At 51.5% G+C, this 15302-nt stretch overlaps 1 protein-coding gene across 2 annotated transcripts in view; it reads right to left on the bottom strand.

Moving 5' to 3' along the window:
* The window catches only part of RAP1GAP2 (RAP1 GTPase activating protein 2), a 276085-nt gene extending 261398 nt beyond the window's left edge, over positions 1–14687 (bottom strand). The window contains exon 1 of one of the 2 annotated variants that reach the window (XM_054535352.2): positions 14565–14687. In XM_054535352.2, coding sequence (XP_054391327.1) covers positions 14565–14614 — 50 coding nt within the window. In that variant the 5' untranslated portion in view covers positions 14615–14687. The remainder of the gene's footprint in view (positions 1–14564) is intronic. The other variant, XM_054535353.2, reaches the window with a different exon arrangement.
* Between the last annotated feature and the right edge of the window lie 615 nt (positions 14688–15302).

Below are 15302 nucleotides of genomic sequence, written 5' to 3'. Positions count from 1 at the left end.
GGAAGGAGTAAGTTCCCTGTCACTGGAGGTATGTAAGCAGAGGGCACGCAGGCAATTCAGGCACCAGACAAGGGTTCATCCTTTAGGCCCCCTTATAGGGCTAAGACATTGCATTTATTTTTTTCCTTTTTTTATTTTTATTTTATTATTATTTTTTTTGAGACGGAGTCTCACTCTGTTGCCCAGGCTGGAGTGCAGTGGCGTGATCTCGGCTCACTGCAAGCTCCGCCTGCCGGGTTCACGCCATTCTCCTGCCTCAGCCTCCCAAGTAGCTGGGACTACAGGCGCCCACCACCACGCCCGGCTAATTTTTTGTATTTTTAGTACAGACAGGGTTTCACCATGTTAGCCAGGATGGTCTCGATCTCCTGACCTCGTGATCTGCCCACCTCGGCCTCCCAAAGTGCTGGGATTACAGGCATGAGCCACTGTGCCCAGCCACTTTTTTTTTTTTTTTTTTTTTTTTAGAGAAATGGTTTCACTTTCTCATCCAGGCTAGAGTGCAGTAGTGCAATTATAGTTCACTGAAGCCTCCAACTTGTGGACTCAAGCAATCCTCTCGCCTCGGTATCTTGAGTAGCTAGGACTGCAAGCACAAGCCACCCCACCCAGCTAATTTTCTTTTTAAATTTTTTGTACAGACAGGATCTTGCTATGTTGCCCAGGCTGGTCTTGAACTCCTGGCCTCAAGTGATCTTCCTGCCTGGGCCTCCCAAAGTGCTGGGTTTACAGGAGTGCACCACTGAGCCTAGCCATGGACTTCTCGATTTCACAGCAGGAGAAGGGCTGCTCTGGAGCAGGGGTCAGGAGTCAGCAGTCAAGATTAGGTCTTCTAGAACCTCCAGGGTCTCTCCCAGGCTCCCAGCTGTTCTATGGAAGGATCAGGGAAGCTGGGCCGGGCACAGTGAACACAAAAGGAAGGTGGTCTCCCTCCTTCCCTGGGCAGCCCCTCCTGGAAGAACCATGAATCTACTCATTAATTCAACTTTTTTTTTTTTTTTTTTGAGACAGAGTTTCGCTCTTGTCGCCCAGCCTAGAGTGCAATGGCTTGATCTCAGCTCACTGCAACCTCTGCCTCCCAGGTTCATGTGATTCTCCTCCCTCAGTCTCCTGAGTAGCTGGAATTACAGGCACCCACCACCATGCCCGGCTAATTTTTGTATTTTTAGTAGAGATGGGGTTTCACCATGTTGGCCAGGTTGGTCTCGAACTGCTGACCTCAGGTGATCTGCCCACCTTGGCCTCCCAAAGTTCTGGGATTACAGGCATGAGCCATCACGCCCACCCTAATTCAACATTTATTGAGTGCCTATGATGATAAACAAAACTGATGTAGTCCCTGCCCTCCTGTGGGGAGAGAACCATCCAATAATCATATAAATAAATGTATGATTACAAACAGGCACTCTGATACATTATCAGTGGGAATGTCACTTGGTACAACCGCTCTGGAGGACAACCTGACAACATCTGTCTGAATTCCAAATGCATTTCCCTTTTATCCCAATAATCTCCTCTTTGGGGAATTTACCTAGGGATTCCAGCAAGTGGACAATGCTTGCTGTGGGATTGTCTATAATAGCAAAAGACTGAGGGCGACCCATGCACCCTTCAGTAGGGAGCTAAATAAATTATAATAAAGAAATAAAAAAGCTATAATAAATTGGCCAGGTGCAGTGGCTCATGCCTGTAATGCCAGCACTTTGGGAGGCCGGGGCAGGCGGATCACGAGGTCAGGAGATCGAAACCATCCTGGCTAACACGGTGAAACCTTGTCTACTAAAAATACAAAAAAAATTAGCCGGGCGTGGTGGTGGGTGCCTGTAGTCCCAGCTACTTGGGAGGCTGAGGCAGGAGAATAGCGTGAACCTGGGAGGTGGAGCTTGCAGTGAGCCAAGATCGTGCCACTGCACTCCAGCCTGGGCGACAGAGCGAGTCCGTCTCAAAAAAAAAAAAAAAGCTATAATAAATTATAGTACATCCATATAGTAATACCATGTGCGGCCATAAAAGATGTTGTAAATGAGGGTGTTCCCATGTGCTATCCTGCCAAGATCTCCAAGGCACATTGTTCAGAGGAAAAAATCAAGTGCAAGGCCTCATGGGTGATCGACGTTAAAAAGGAGGCAGGGAATAAAGTGGGAGTTCACACTCGCTTATCTTTACCTATAGAAACTCTGGAGACACAAAAGCTAATAAAAGTCACCTCCTGGGTTGGGGGAAGAGAGAAGAGGGTGGATGAGGGCATATGGGAAAGTGACCTTTTCACAACGTATCTTCTCATACAGGAGAGAGATTACCTATTCCAACTTTTTTTTTTTTTTTTTTTTTTTTTTTTTTGAGACAGAGTCTCACTCTGTCACCCAGGCTGGAGTGCAGTGGCATGATCTCAACTCACTGCAACCTCTGCCACCCGGGTTCAAGTGATTCTCCTGCCTCAGCCTCCCGAGCAGCTGGGATTACAGGTACCTGTCACCACACCCGGTTAATTTTTGTGTTTTTACTGGAAACGGGGTTTCACCACGTTGGCCAGGCTGGTCTCGAACTCCTGACCTCGTGATCCACCCACCTCGGTCTCTCAAAGTGCTGGGATTACAGGTGTGAGCCACCACGCCTGGCCACCGATTCCAAATCTTTAACATGGGAGAAGACTCGGGGGATGACTGCTTGTCAGCCTGTATCATTACAAACTGGATAAAGTGCTATGAAAAAAAAAAAAAAACAACTGTGCAGCTGCCCTGATGTTGCCCAGTGGGGCACAGGGTATTTGCTGGGGGAGGGGACTTCCCATAAGTCCTCCCCGGGGAGAGGCAGTTTGAGCTGAGCTCTAAAGGACAAGATAAGGAGGACCCTGTTAGACAGTCGGGGCTGCTACAAATAGCATAGACTGCATGGCTTAAATGACAGAAGTGTATCTCTCAGTTCTGGAGGCTGGGACATCCTAAGGTTGAGGCACCAGTGCCTGGTGAGGGCCCTCTTCCTGGCGTGCAGACGCCCATTGCATCCTCACATGGCAGGGACACAGAGCATCCCTCTCATGCGTCTTCGTATATGGACACTAATCCCATTCATGAGGGCTCCACTTTTTTTTCTTTTTTTCAGATGGAGTCTTTCTCTGTCACCTGCGCTGGAGTGCAATGGCGTGATCTTGGCTCACCGCAACCTCCACCTCCTGGGTTCAAGCAATTCTCCTGCCTCAGCCTCCTGAGTAGCTGGGATTACAGGCATCCACCACTACGCCCAGCTAATAATGTTGTTGTTGTTGTTGTTGTTGTTGTTTAGAGATGGAGTCTCGCTCTGTCGCCCAGGCTGGAGTGCGGTGGCACGATCTCGGCTCACTGCAAGCTCTGCCTCTCGGGTTCACGCCATTCTCCTGCCTCAGCCTCTCTTGTAGCTGGGACAATTTTTTGTATTTTTAGTAGAGACGGGCTTTCGCCATGTTGGCCAAGCTGGTCTCGAACTCCTATCCTGGTGACTCGCCCACCTTGGCCTCCCAAAGTGCTGGGATTACAGGCGTGAGCCACTGCGCCCGGCCGAGGGCTCCACTTTCAAGACCTCTCTCCCACCCAAAGGCCCCGTCTCCTAAACCCATCACAGTGCGGGGCTTGGATTTCAACCTATGAATTTCAGGAGACACAAACATTCAGTTCGTAGTAAGGACTCACTGGGAGAAAGGTGCCGTGGTAAAGTGGGCTCCAGGGTGCAGAGGACGCACAGTGTCCTGGATCTAAAAGAGGTTGGGTTGCTGCAGAGCACAAGGCTGCCACCGCCCCCATGGCCGCCCAGCCACAGCATCTGTCCTCGCCAGTCTCTTTCCACTCTCCTCCACATAATGCAGTGGGTGTGTTGAGAAGATCATCCTGGCTGCTGGGTGGAAAATAATAGGACAGCCAGGTTAGACGGCTTTGTTTGTTTGTTTGTTTGGAGACAGGGTCTCACTCTGTCACCCAGGCTGGAGTGCAGTGGCGCAATCTCGGCTCACTGCAACCTCCACCTCCCGGGTTCAAGCAATTCTCGTGCCTCAGCCTCCCGAGTAGCTGGGATTACAGGGGCGCGGCACCATGCCTGGCTCATTTTTTTGTATTTTTAGTAAAGAGGGGGTTTCACCATGTTGGCCAGGCTGCTCTTGCTCAAACTCTTTTTTTTTTTTTGAGACGGAGTCTCGCTCTGTCGCCCAGTCTGGAGTGCCCAGTGGCACGATCTCTGCTCACTGCAAGCTCCGCCTCCTGGGTTCACACCATCCTCCTGCCTCAGCCTCCCAAGTAGCTAGGACTACAGGCGCCCACCACCACACCCAGCTAAGTTTTTGTATTATTTTAGTAGAGACGGGGTTTCACCGTGTTAGCCAGGATGGTCTCGATCTCCTGACCTCAAATGATCTGCCTGCCTCAGCCTCTCAAAGTGCTGGGATTACAGGCGTGAGCCACCGTGCCCTCTCTGTTTGTTTTTTAGAAACAGGGTCTCAATATGTTGCCCAGGGTGGTCTCCTGGGCTCAAGCGATCCTCCTGCCTCAGCTTCCTGAGTAGCTGGGATTAACAGGTGTGAGCTACCACTCCTGGCTCAGGTAAGATGGGGCGACTTGAGAGTGTGCTAAGGAAGTGGTGTTGGCAGGACCTGGTGCTGGGTTGGACACAGGTGAGAGGACAGGCAGCAACATCATTCCCCTGTTCCTGGTTTGTGCAGGTGGCTGGCTGTGGAGCCATCTGTACTGGATAAGGACAGCTTTGAGAGGAAAGATTATGACTTCCATTTGGGACATGTCCCTCCTCTGTGACCTGCTTCCTGCCCCAAAGTGACTCCCCTCCTGTAAAATCTGGCTCAAAAGTAGGCTCCTCCAGGAAGCCCAACCTGATTAATCCCATCCTATTCTGAGCATGAGTGTCCCTGACTTTCCCCATCCTTGGGTTCCTCGGAATTCAGCCTTGGGTGACAGGCTCTTGCCATCTCTATGGGAGAAACTGATAACACTGATTAACTGGTAAACCTGGTTGTCTCCGAGGAGGGAGCTTAGTGCCTGGCGAGCCCTGTCACTGCTTTAGACCCTTTCGAATGATAACCATGTGACTATATTGTATTTTTATTTTTTATTTTATTTTTTTGAGACGGAATCTCACTGTTTTTATTTTTATTTTTATGTATTTATTTATTTATTTATTTTTGAGATGGAGTCTCACTCTGTCGCCCCAGCTGGAGTGCCGTGGTGTGATCTCGACTCACCGCAACCTCCGCCTCCCAGGTTCAAGCAATTCTCCTGCCTCAGCCTCCTGAGTAGCTGGGATTACAGGCGCCCGCCACCACGCCCAGCTAATTTTTGTACTTTTAGTAGAGACGGGGTTTCACCATGTTGGTCAGGCTGGTCTCAAACCCCTGACCTCATGATCCACCCGCCTCGGCCTCCCAAAGTGCTAGGATTACAGGCGTAAGCCACCGCGCCTGGTCTTATTTTTATTTTTCGAGACAGAGTCTTGCTGTGTTGCCCAGGCAATGGCGCAATCTAGGCTCACTGCAACCTCCACCTCCCAGGTTCAAGCAATTCTCCTGCCTCAGCCTCCTGAGTAGCTGGGATTACAGGCGCCCACCACCACGCCCGGCTAATTTTTGTATTTTTAGTAGAGACAGGGTTTCACCATGCTGGCCAAGCTGGTCTCAAATTCCTGACCTCAAATGATCCGCCTGCCTCAGCCTCCCAAAGTGTTGGGATTACAGGCGTGAGCCACTGCACACAGCCTATTTTATATTTTTTAAAAGGTAAATAACTTTTTTTTTAATTTAAGATATCTTCTGATTATGACATCATCACAGGTTGCTAGGGCCAGAAAAATCCCAAGAAGTCACTCATCTGGTCCAGCAGCTTTATTTTGTAGATGAGGACGTGAGACCCAGCACAGGCACAGGGTCTCTCCCGGGCTGACAGACCACACATCACATCAGGCTGTCCTTGACCCCACCGGGCACACACAGGTCCCCAGGCTGAAAGAAGAGCAGGCTCACTCAGGAGCCATCCCCCACTCCAACCCCATCACTCACCCTTTCCACTGGTGGAATACAGCCCCGGCCACGTGCAAAGCCTCCACCTCCTGGCCCCACCCAGCCTCCCCTCCCCTCCTCCCGCTCTCCACCCTCATCTCCCAGAGGCTGTGAATGAGGGATTTTCTTTTATTCTTTTTTCTTTTTTTTTTTCTTGAGACAGAGTCTCGCTGTGTCACCCAGGCTGGAGTGCAGTGGTACAATCTCAGCTCATTGCAACCTCCGCCTCCCAGGTTCAAGAGATTCTCCTGCCTCAGCCTCCCTAGTAGCTGGGATTACAGGCACCCGCCACCACGCCCAGCTAATTTGTGCATTTTTAGTAGAGACAGGGTTGCACCATGTTGGCCAGGCTGGTCTCGAATTCCTGACTTCAGGAGATCCATCTGCCTCAGCCTCCCAAAGCGCTGGCATTCCAGGCATGAGCTGCCGCGCCCGGCCTTCCTTAACCTTGATTACAGCATTTCTCTCTGCCTGCCTGGACATTTATGTGCCTGTCTGTCTCCCCACTGAAGTACAAAGCCTGTATCTGATCCATCTCTGAAATCCCCACAACATCCTTACGCAGCCCTCTGGTCTTTGAAGCCAGCCTGCTGTAAAAATCACAGCAACAACAGTGATCAACTTACTACATCCTCGGAATGCTCTGACACAGATGATCCCCACTAACGAATCCAACTTGTTAACGTAGAAAATATGTTTGCTGAATTGGATTGCATTGAATATAAGGAAAAATAAACTGCCCATCCCCAACTATCTTCCCTATCACCTTACCGTGTATCTGAAATCCCACTGAACACTACACTGAAGGAGAGTAACTGCTACAGAGGGCCAACCTTTTCAATCACTATCAGCCACTCAAACTTTGGCAAGAAGGCTGGGTGTGGTGGCTCACACCTGTAGTCCCAGTAGTTTCAGAGGCTGAGGGAGGAGGATTGCTTGAGTCCGGGAGTTCAAGACCAGCGTGGGTCAACGTGACAAAACCCTATCTCTACAAAAGATAAATAATTAGCCAGGTATGGTGGCATGCACCTATAGCCCCAGCTACCAAGGAGGCTAAGGCAGGAGGATCACTTGAAGTGAAGAGACCCAGTGCTATGGCCCGAATTTTTGTGTCCCCACAAAATTTCTATGTTGAAATCCTAACCCAGGCTGGATGCAGTGGCTCACACCTGTAATTCCAGCATAGCACTTTGGGAGGCCAAGGTAAGTAGATCATCTGAGGTAAGGAGTTCGAGACCAGCTTGGCCAGCATAGTGAAACCCTATCTCTACCAAAAATACAAAAATTAGCCAGGCATAGTGGTGGGTGCCTGTAATCCCAGCTATTCAGGAGGCTGAGGCAGGAGAATCACTTGAACCTGGGAAGTGGAGGTTGCAGTGAGCCGAGATTGTGCCACTGCACTCCAGCCTGGGCAATAGAGTGAGATTCTGTCTCAAAAAAAAAAAGAAAAAGAAAAAAGAAACTTTTACAACTCAATAATACAAAGACAACTAACACAATTTAAATATGGGCAAAGGATCTGAATAGCCCTTTCCCTAAAAAAGACATATAAATGGATGGCCGGGTGGGGTGGCTCACGCCTGTAATTCCAGCACTTGGGGAGGCCGAGGTGGGTGAATCACGAAGTCAGGAGATCGAGACCATCCTGGCTAACACGGTGAAACCCCGTCTCTACTAAAATAATACAAAAAATTAGCCGGGCATGGTGGTGGGCGCCTGTAGTCCCAGCTACTTGGGAGGCTGAGACAGGAGAATGGTGTGAACCTGGGAGGTGGAGCTTGCAGTGAGCCGAGATTGCGCCACTGAGCTCCAGCCTGGGCAACAGAGCAAGACTCCGTCTCAAAAAAAAAAAAAGAAAAAAAGATATATAATAACTACATGAAAAGATGCTCGACGTCATCAGCCATCAGGGAAATGCAAATGAAAACCACAATGAGACACCATTTCACACTCACTAGGATGGCTATAAGCAAAGATAGAGATAATAAGAAGTGTTGATGGGGATGTGGAAAAACTGGAACCTTCATACACAGCTGGTGCCCATTACCATGCCCAGCACCAATTTATTTATTTTATTGTATTTATTTTCTCAAATAAATTCTGCAATCTGTACTTCACCATTTTACTCAAGGGACTAGAGCATCCTTGAATTCTGGTATCCCCAAGGGTGCTGAAACCAATCCCCCATGGATACAAAGGGACGACTCTATATACCTTTGACGATATGATGAAAATGGCACCCCCCTGGCCGGGTGCAGTGCCTCACACCTGTAATCCCAGCACGTTGGGAGGCCGAGGCGGGCGGATCACCTGAGCCTGGGAGTCTGAAACCAGCCTGGCCAACATGGAGAAACCCCATCTCTACTAAAAATATAAAATTAGCTGGGAGTGGTGGTGCATGCCTGTAATCCCAGCTGTTTGGGAGGCTGAAGCAAGAGAATCGCTTGAACCCGGGGGGCGGAGATTGCAGTGAGCTGAGATCACACCATTGCACTCCAGCTTGGGCAACAAGAGTGAAACTCCGTCTCAAAAAAAAAAAAAAGAAAAAGAAAGACCAAAAAGAGAAAATGGCACCCCACCGGCTGGGTTCAGAGGCTCACTCCTGTAATCCCAGCACTTTGGGAGGCCGAGATGGGTGGATCATTTAAGGTCAGGAGTTCAAGACCAGCCTGGCCAACAAGGTGAAACCTCATCCCTTCTAAAAATACAAAAATTAATTAGGCATGGTGGCACACGCCTGTAATCCCAGCTACTCGGGAGGCTGAGGCAGGAGAATCGCTTGACCCTGGGAGGCAGAGGTTATAGTGAGCTGAGATGGTGCCACTGTACTACAGCCTGGGCAACAGAGCAGGACGCTGTCTCAAAAAAAATAATAAAGAAAGAAAGAAAAAAGAAAATGGGCCGGGCGCAGTGGCTCACGCCTGTAATCCCAGCACTATGGGAGGCCTAGGCAGGCGGATCACCTGAGGTTGTGAGTTCGAGACCAGCCTGGACAACCTGGAGAAACCCCGTCTCTACTAAAAATACAAAAAATTAGCCAGGCGTGGTGGCACATGCCTGTAATCCCAGCTACTCGGGAGGCTGAGGCAGAAGAATTGCTTGAACCCTGGAGGCAGAGGTTGCAGTGTGCAGAGATCACACCATTGCACTCCAGCCTGGACAACAAGAGTGAAACTCGGTCTCAAAAAAAAAAAAAAGAAAGAAAAGAAAAGAAAAAAAAGAAAATGGCACCCATCCCTATGATCCTCCTCCCCAAAATTCATAATCCCAGTTTAATCATGAGAAAAACATCAGATAAATCCCAACTGAGTGAGTGGCAATCTACAAAATATGGGCAGTACTCCTCAAAAACTGTCAAGGTCATCAAAAACAAGGAAAGTCTGAGAAGCTTTCGCAGCTAAGAGGAGCTCAAGGAAGCACAGGAACTAAATGTAATGCGGTATCTTGAATGGGGCCCTAGAACAGGGAAAGGACATTAGGGAAAATTAAGGTTTACCGTAAGTAAAAAAAAGAAAAGTGAAAGTTGGCCAGGCCCGGTGGCTCACGCCTATAATCCCAGCACTTTGGGAGGCCAAGGTCGATGGATCACCTGAGGTCAGGAGTTCAAGACCAGCCTGGCCAACATGGTGAAACCCTGCCTCTACTAAAAATACAAAAATTAGCCGGGTGTGGTGGCACACACCTGTAATCTCAGCTACTCAGGAGACTGAGGAAGGAGAATTGTTTGAACCCAGGAGGCAGAGGCTGCAGTGAGCTGAGATTGTGCCACTACACTCCACCCTGGGCGACAGAGCAAGACTCCGTCTCAAAAAAAAGTGAAAGTTAACGAGACCATTTTTCTTTTTTTTTTTTCTTTTTCTTGTTTTTTTTTTTTTTGAGACAGAGTCTCGCTCTGTCCCCCAGGTTGGACTGCAGTGGCGCGATCTCAGCTCACTGCAAGCTCTGCCTCCCGGGTTCACACCATTCTCCTGCCTCAGCCTCCCCGGTAGCTGGGACTGCAGGTGCCCGCCACCACGCCTGGCTAATTTCTTGTATTTTTAGTAGAGATGGGGTTTCACTGTGTTAGCCAGGATGGTCCAAGAGACCATTTTTCATCAGCGAGACTGGCCAAGATTTTAAAGTTTGTTAATCGCAGCATGAGCAAAATTGTGAAGAAACTGGCATCTCACACATCACTGGAGATAATATAAAATGGTACAACTTCTTTGGAGGTCAGGTTGGCAATATCTTTTTCAATATGCACATGTTTTTACCCTGCAATTTCACTTTGAAGAATATATCCAACCATGGGCCAGGCGCAGTGGCTCAAATCTATAATCTCAACACTTTGGGAGGCAAATGCATCACTTGAGCCCAGGAGTTTCAGACCAGCCTGGGCAACATGGCGAAAACCTGCTTCTATAAAAAATACAAAGAATTGGCCGGGCGTGGTGGCTCATGCCTGTAATCCCAGCATTTTGGGAGGCCAAGGCGGGCAGATCACCTGAGGTCAGGAGTTTGAGACCAGCCTGGCCAACATGGTGAAACCCCACCTCTACTAAAAATATAAAAATTAGCCGGGTGTGGTGGCAGGCGCCTGTAATCCCAGCTACTCCAGGGGCTGAGGCAGGAGAATTGCTTGAACCTGGGAGGCAGAAATTGCAGTGAGCCGAGGTTGCACCATTGCACTCCAGCCTGGGCGACAAGAGTGAGACTCTGTTTCAAAAAACAAAATACAAAAAATTAGCTGGGCGTGGTGGCACGTGCCTGTAGTCCCAGTTACTCAGGGGGCTGAGGTGTAAGGATCACCTGAGCCTGGGGGGGTAGAGGCTACAGTGAGCTGTGATTGAGCCACTGCACTCTATCCTGGGTGACAGAGCAAGACTCTGTCTCAAAAAATAAAAAATAATAAAGTATCCAACCACTATCTTTGCACAAGTATGCACAGATATAGATTCAAGAATGTTCATTGCCACAATGCTTATAATATCAAAATATTCAAAATACTTGAAAGATTGTCAGTGGAGGTTAGGTAAAGGAATGATGACGCAAGGCTGGGCACAGTGGCTCATGCCTGTAGCCACAGCACTTTGGGAGGCCGAGGTGGGAGGATCCCTTGAGCCCAGGAGTTTGAGACCAGCCTGGACAACATAGCAAGACCCCATCTCTGCAAAAAAAAGAAAAAAAAAAAAAGATGTAAAAGTTAGCCAGACGTGGTGGCTCTCAATGGTGGCCCTCACCTGTGGCCCCAGCTACATGGGAAGCTGATGAAGGAGGATCACTCAGGCCTGGGAAGTCGAGGCTGCAGTGAGCTGTGATCGCCACTGCACTCCAGCCTCAGTGGCGTTGTTTGAGCTCCTGAATCTAGCTGTGCCTGAAACATGAAAAGCTCCTAGAGTTTTTTCAGTTCAGTGAGTCAATAAATTCCCTTTTTCTTTGAAGCCAGTTTGAGTTGATTTCTACAATTTACAAGTGAAAGAATCCTGATTCATTAAAAGGGAAAGTAAACTGACTCAGTGGGAAGTCCTAGATCCAGGGGCCACCGCTGGAGCACGGCTGGCCACGGCTGGCCACCGCTGGCCACAGCTGGCCACGGCTGGAGCACGGCTGGCCACGGCTGGCCACCGCTGGCCACAGATGGCCATGGCTGGAGCACAGCTGGCCACGGCTGGCCATGGCTGGAGCATGGCATGGATTCAGAGGGTATCTCGGCCTCAGATGTGCACCCTGCCAGGCTGCCTAACCACTCAAGTCACATCTTCAGGACCTTCTCAGAAAGATGAGCTTTTATCTGGGGTGAGGGGTGACCCCAAACCCAATTATGGCACTAAAAATGATTCACGCGGCTGGGCGCAGTGGCTCACACTTGGAATCCCAGCACTTTGGGAGGCCGAGGCAGGCGGATCACAAGGTCAGGAGATCCAGACCAGCCTGGCCAACATGGTGAAACCGTCTCTCTACTAAAATACAAAAAATTAGCCAGGCGTGGTGGTGCGCACCTGTAGTCTCAGGTACGCAGGAGGCTGAGGCAGAGGAATCACTTGAACCCAGGAGGCAGAGGTTGCAGTGAGCCAAGATCGCACCACTGCACTCCAGCCTGGGCAACAGAGGTAGACTCCATCTCACAAAAAAAAAAAAAAAAAAAAAAAAAGCGGGGGCCGGGCACGATGGCTCACGCCTGTAATCCCAGCACTTTGGGAGGCCGAGGCGGGCGGATCACGAGGTCAGGAGATCGAGACCATCCTGGCTAACACGGTGAAACCCCGTCTCTACTAAAAATACAAAAAATTAGCGGGGCGTGGTGGCGGGCGCCTGTAGTCCCAGCTACTCAGGAGGCTGAGGCAGGAGAATGGTGTGAACCCAGGAGGCAGAGCTTGCAGTGAGTCGAGATCGCACCACTGCACTCCAGCCTGGGCGACAGTGCGAGACTCCGTCTCAAAAAAAAAAAAAAAAATTCAGGCGTCATCAGGTTCAGCCCAAGAAACAACCCAGCAGACAGTACCAGGGGCAAGAGTTGGGAGGATGAGTCAAAACAGGCATCCAAGCTCCACGCCTTAAATCTCTTCCTATTTCTTCTGTGAAGTGAGGGAACTGATCTGGAAGGTCTGGGGTGCTGGGGTGGTCCTACTCTTTTTATACCTCTGCCTCCCTCTGTTCCAGTTTTAGTCCTTGTGGCAGCAAGGTGGTCATCAGTGGCCCAGATCAACACTCTATGGAAACAGAGCTTCCGTGTCTCAGTGGTTCCAGCCCAGTTCCCATGATGTCATGTCACTGGCCTGACCTAGGTCACACGCCCACCCTTGAGCCAGGCGCTGTGGTCGGGCGATGGAATGCTATGTCATTTTGAGGAAAGGGACACTAACTGCCCAGCTCCCCTGAGGTAATTCAAAAGTATATTAACTCTGCCAGGGGTGCGGTGGCTCATGCCGGTAATTCCAGCACTTTGGGAGGCTGAAGTGGGTAGATTGCTTGAGCCCAGGAATTCGAGACTAGCTATGGACAATATGGTGAAATCCCACCTCTACAAAAAAATACAAAAATTAGCTGGGTGTGATGGCCCATGCCTGTAGTCCCAGCTACTTGGGAGGCTGAGGTGGGAGGATCACTCGAGCCTGGGAGGTGGAGACTGCAGTGAGCCGAGATTGCACCACTGCACTCCAGCCTGGGTGACAGAGTGAGACCCTATCTCAAAAAAAAGAATTAAATAAAGGAGATTAATTCTACTTTTATCTGATTTCTCTATTGGAGCTTCACTTGAAGAGTGATTCCACTGCTAACTAATATACTTGGAAACCCCGTGGCATCTCCTGCTCTGACACTGTGGGATTTTCTGACAATGTGAACTTGGATGTGTGGCCACGCTGGGTGGAACCATCCAGGAAATAAGCAAAACAGAAGAGCAGTTAAGCTCCTGAGCAAGACCTGGTTCAAACCTTGCCTCTGCTATGCGTTTGTTGGGTGACCTTGAATCCTTTTCCCTCTCTGACCCTCGGCTTCCTCATCTTTAGTAAAATGGAGGTGCTAATACCTTCCTCTCAGTGTGTGCCTGAATCCTGACTACTCCAGAGCCACAGGAGGTGCTGGGGAAGCCCACGTTGCTATTATTGATGACATTGTTGTTCATCGTATGCAGGCTACAGAATGTACCTTCAAAGCTGCTCTCTGACCCTGCTGTGAATGGGATGATTTGGGATGGGGAGGAGTCCCAGGCAGACATTCTCTTTTGAATCTTGGAGTCCTCCGAGGTCCGGGAAGGGCTGTGCAGGCTGCCCTAAGCTCCAAGTGCCGCCAAGCAGAGGTCAGGCCCCTGGCTGAAGCCGTCCTGAACATTCGGACACCTGGACCCCTGGGACGTGGGTTCGGGGGCCCAGCTCAGGTGACTCGACAGCGCTGCGTCTGAAACCCTCTGAGCCTGCAGTCCGGTAACCTGACACCGCAGGCTCTGACTTCCCAGCGGGCCGGGACTGCGGAGCGGGAAAGGGCGACTGCCCCGCTACACGGGGACCCCTCCCCTGCCCTTGTCTCCTAGGCCCCCTTCTCTACGCCCCGTCCCCAGAGTGCACACCCCCAGGGGCTCCTGTGTTTCGGGGCTAAAGCACCCCTTTCCACGCGGGGGTTGGGGGCTGTGGGTGGTGCCCTCTGGGGCCCAAATCCAGAGCCCTGCCCCGGGCGGCAGAAGGAACGGAGGGAGGCACAAATGGGAAAGCTGAAGGGGGCAAAGGGGAAGGCGGAAGCCCCGTGCGAGCGTGGAAGCTGAAGTGCAGGGAAAGGGCGCCCCTGCGGGAGGGGGACGGGGTTCCCCCAAAGCCTGACGGCTCGCACAGGGTCCCCGTCGCCCATCTCTTTGGAGAGCCGCAGAGACCCAGCGCGGGGACGCGGGGTGGTGGGGACCAGAGGGGGTGGTGGGGACCAGGCAGCCGGCGCCCCTCCGCCCACCCAGGCCCCGCAGCCTCAGCCCGGGACGAAACTTTGGGCCCGCGCCCCGCTGCTTCCCGCGCCGGCCGGGCCTCGGGGTTCGCTCCCGCATTCGGCCCCGCGCCCCCCGGCGCCCACTCACCAGCGCACCAGCTGCCAGCGCTTCTCCCCCGGCGCCCGGCGGCCCGCCATGCCTCGCCCGGCCGCTCCCTGCCCTCCGCGGGCCGCACGGTGGAGGAGGCTCGGCTGCCGCAGGCCGGTGTCCGGGGCGCGCTCGCGGGGAGGGCGCGGGGAGGGTGCGGCGCTCAGACCCCGCCCCTGGAGGCGGCTGGAGCCGGGTCAGCGCCGGCCCCGCAGAAAGGGCGGGACAGCGGCCTCTCCCCGTCCGGGTCTCTCCCCGCCGCGCCGAGGAGCCGGGTTTCGGGGGAGCACAGGGCGAGGAGTCTGGCTCCCCGAGTCCTACTGACGCGCTGAGAGACCAGGCGGCTCATTGCCTCGTTCTGTGCCTTACTCCCTTGGGAAACCCGTTCTACCTACCCAGAAGTGATGCCTGAAAAAGTAAACTACTCGGCCGGGCGCAGTGGCTCACGCCTGTAATCCCATCACTTTGGGAGGCCGAGGTGGGCGGATCACGAGGTCAAGAGATCGAGACCACCCTGGCCAACATGGTGAAACCCCGTCTCTACTAAAAATAGAAAACTTACCGGGGCGTGGTGGCGCCTGCCTGTAATCCCAGCTACTCGGGAGGCTGAGGCAGGAGAATCGCTTGAACCGGGGAGGCGGAGGTTGCAGTGAGCAGAGATCGTGCCATTGAACTCCAGCCTGGGCAACAGGGCAAGACTCTGTCTCAAAAAAAAAAAAAAAAAGAAAGAAAGAAAGA

This window comes from Pongo abelii, chromosome 19 (assembly GCF_028885655.2).
Source record: "Pongo abelii isolate AG06213 chromosome 19, NHGRI_mPonAbe1-v2.0_pri, whole genome shotgun sequence".
Taxonomy (NCBI): domain Eukaryota; kingdom Metazoa; phylum Chordata; class Mammalia; order Primates; family Hominidae; genus Pongo; species Pongo abelii.
Note: the sequence above shows the minus strand (reverse complement) of the source record. Positions and strands in the feature narration are given on the sequence as shown.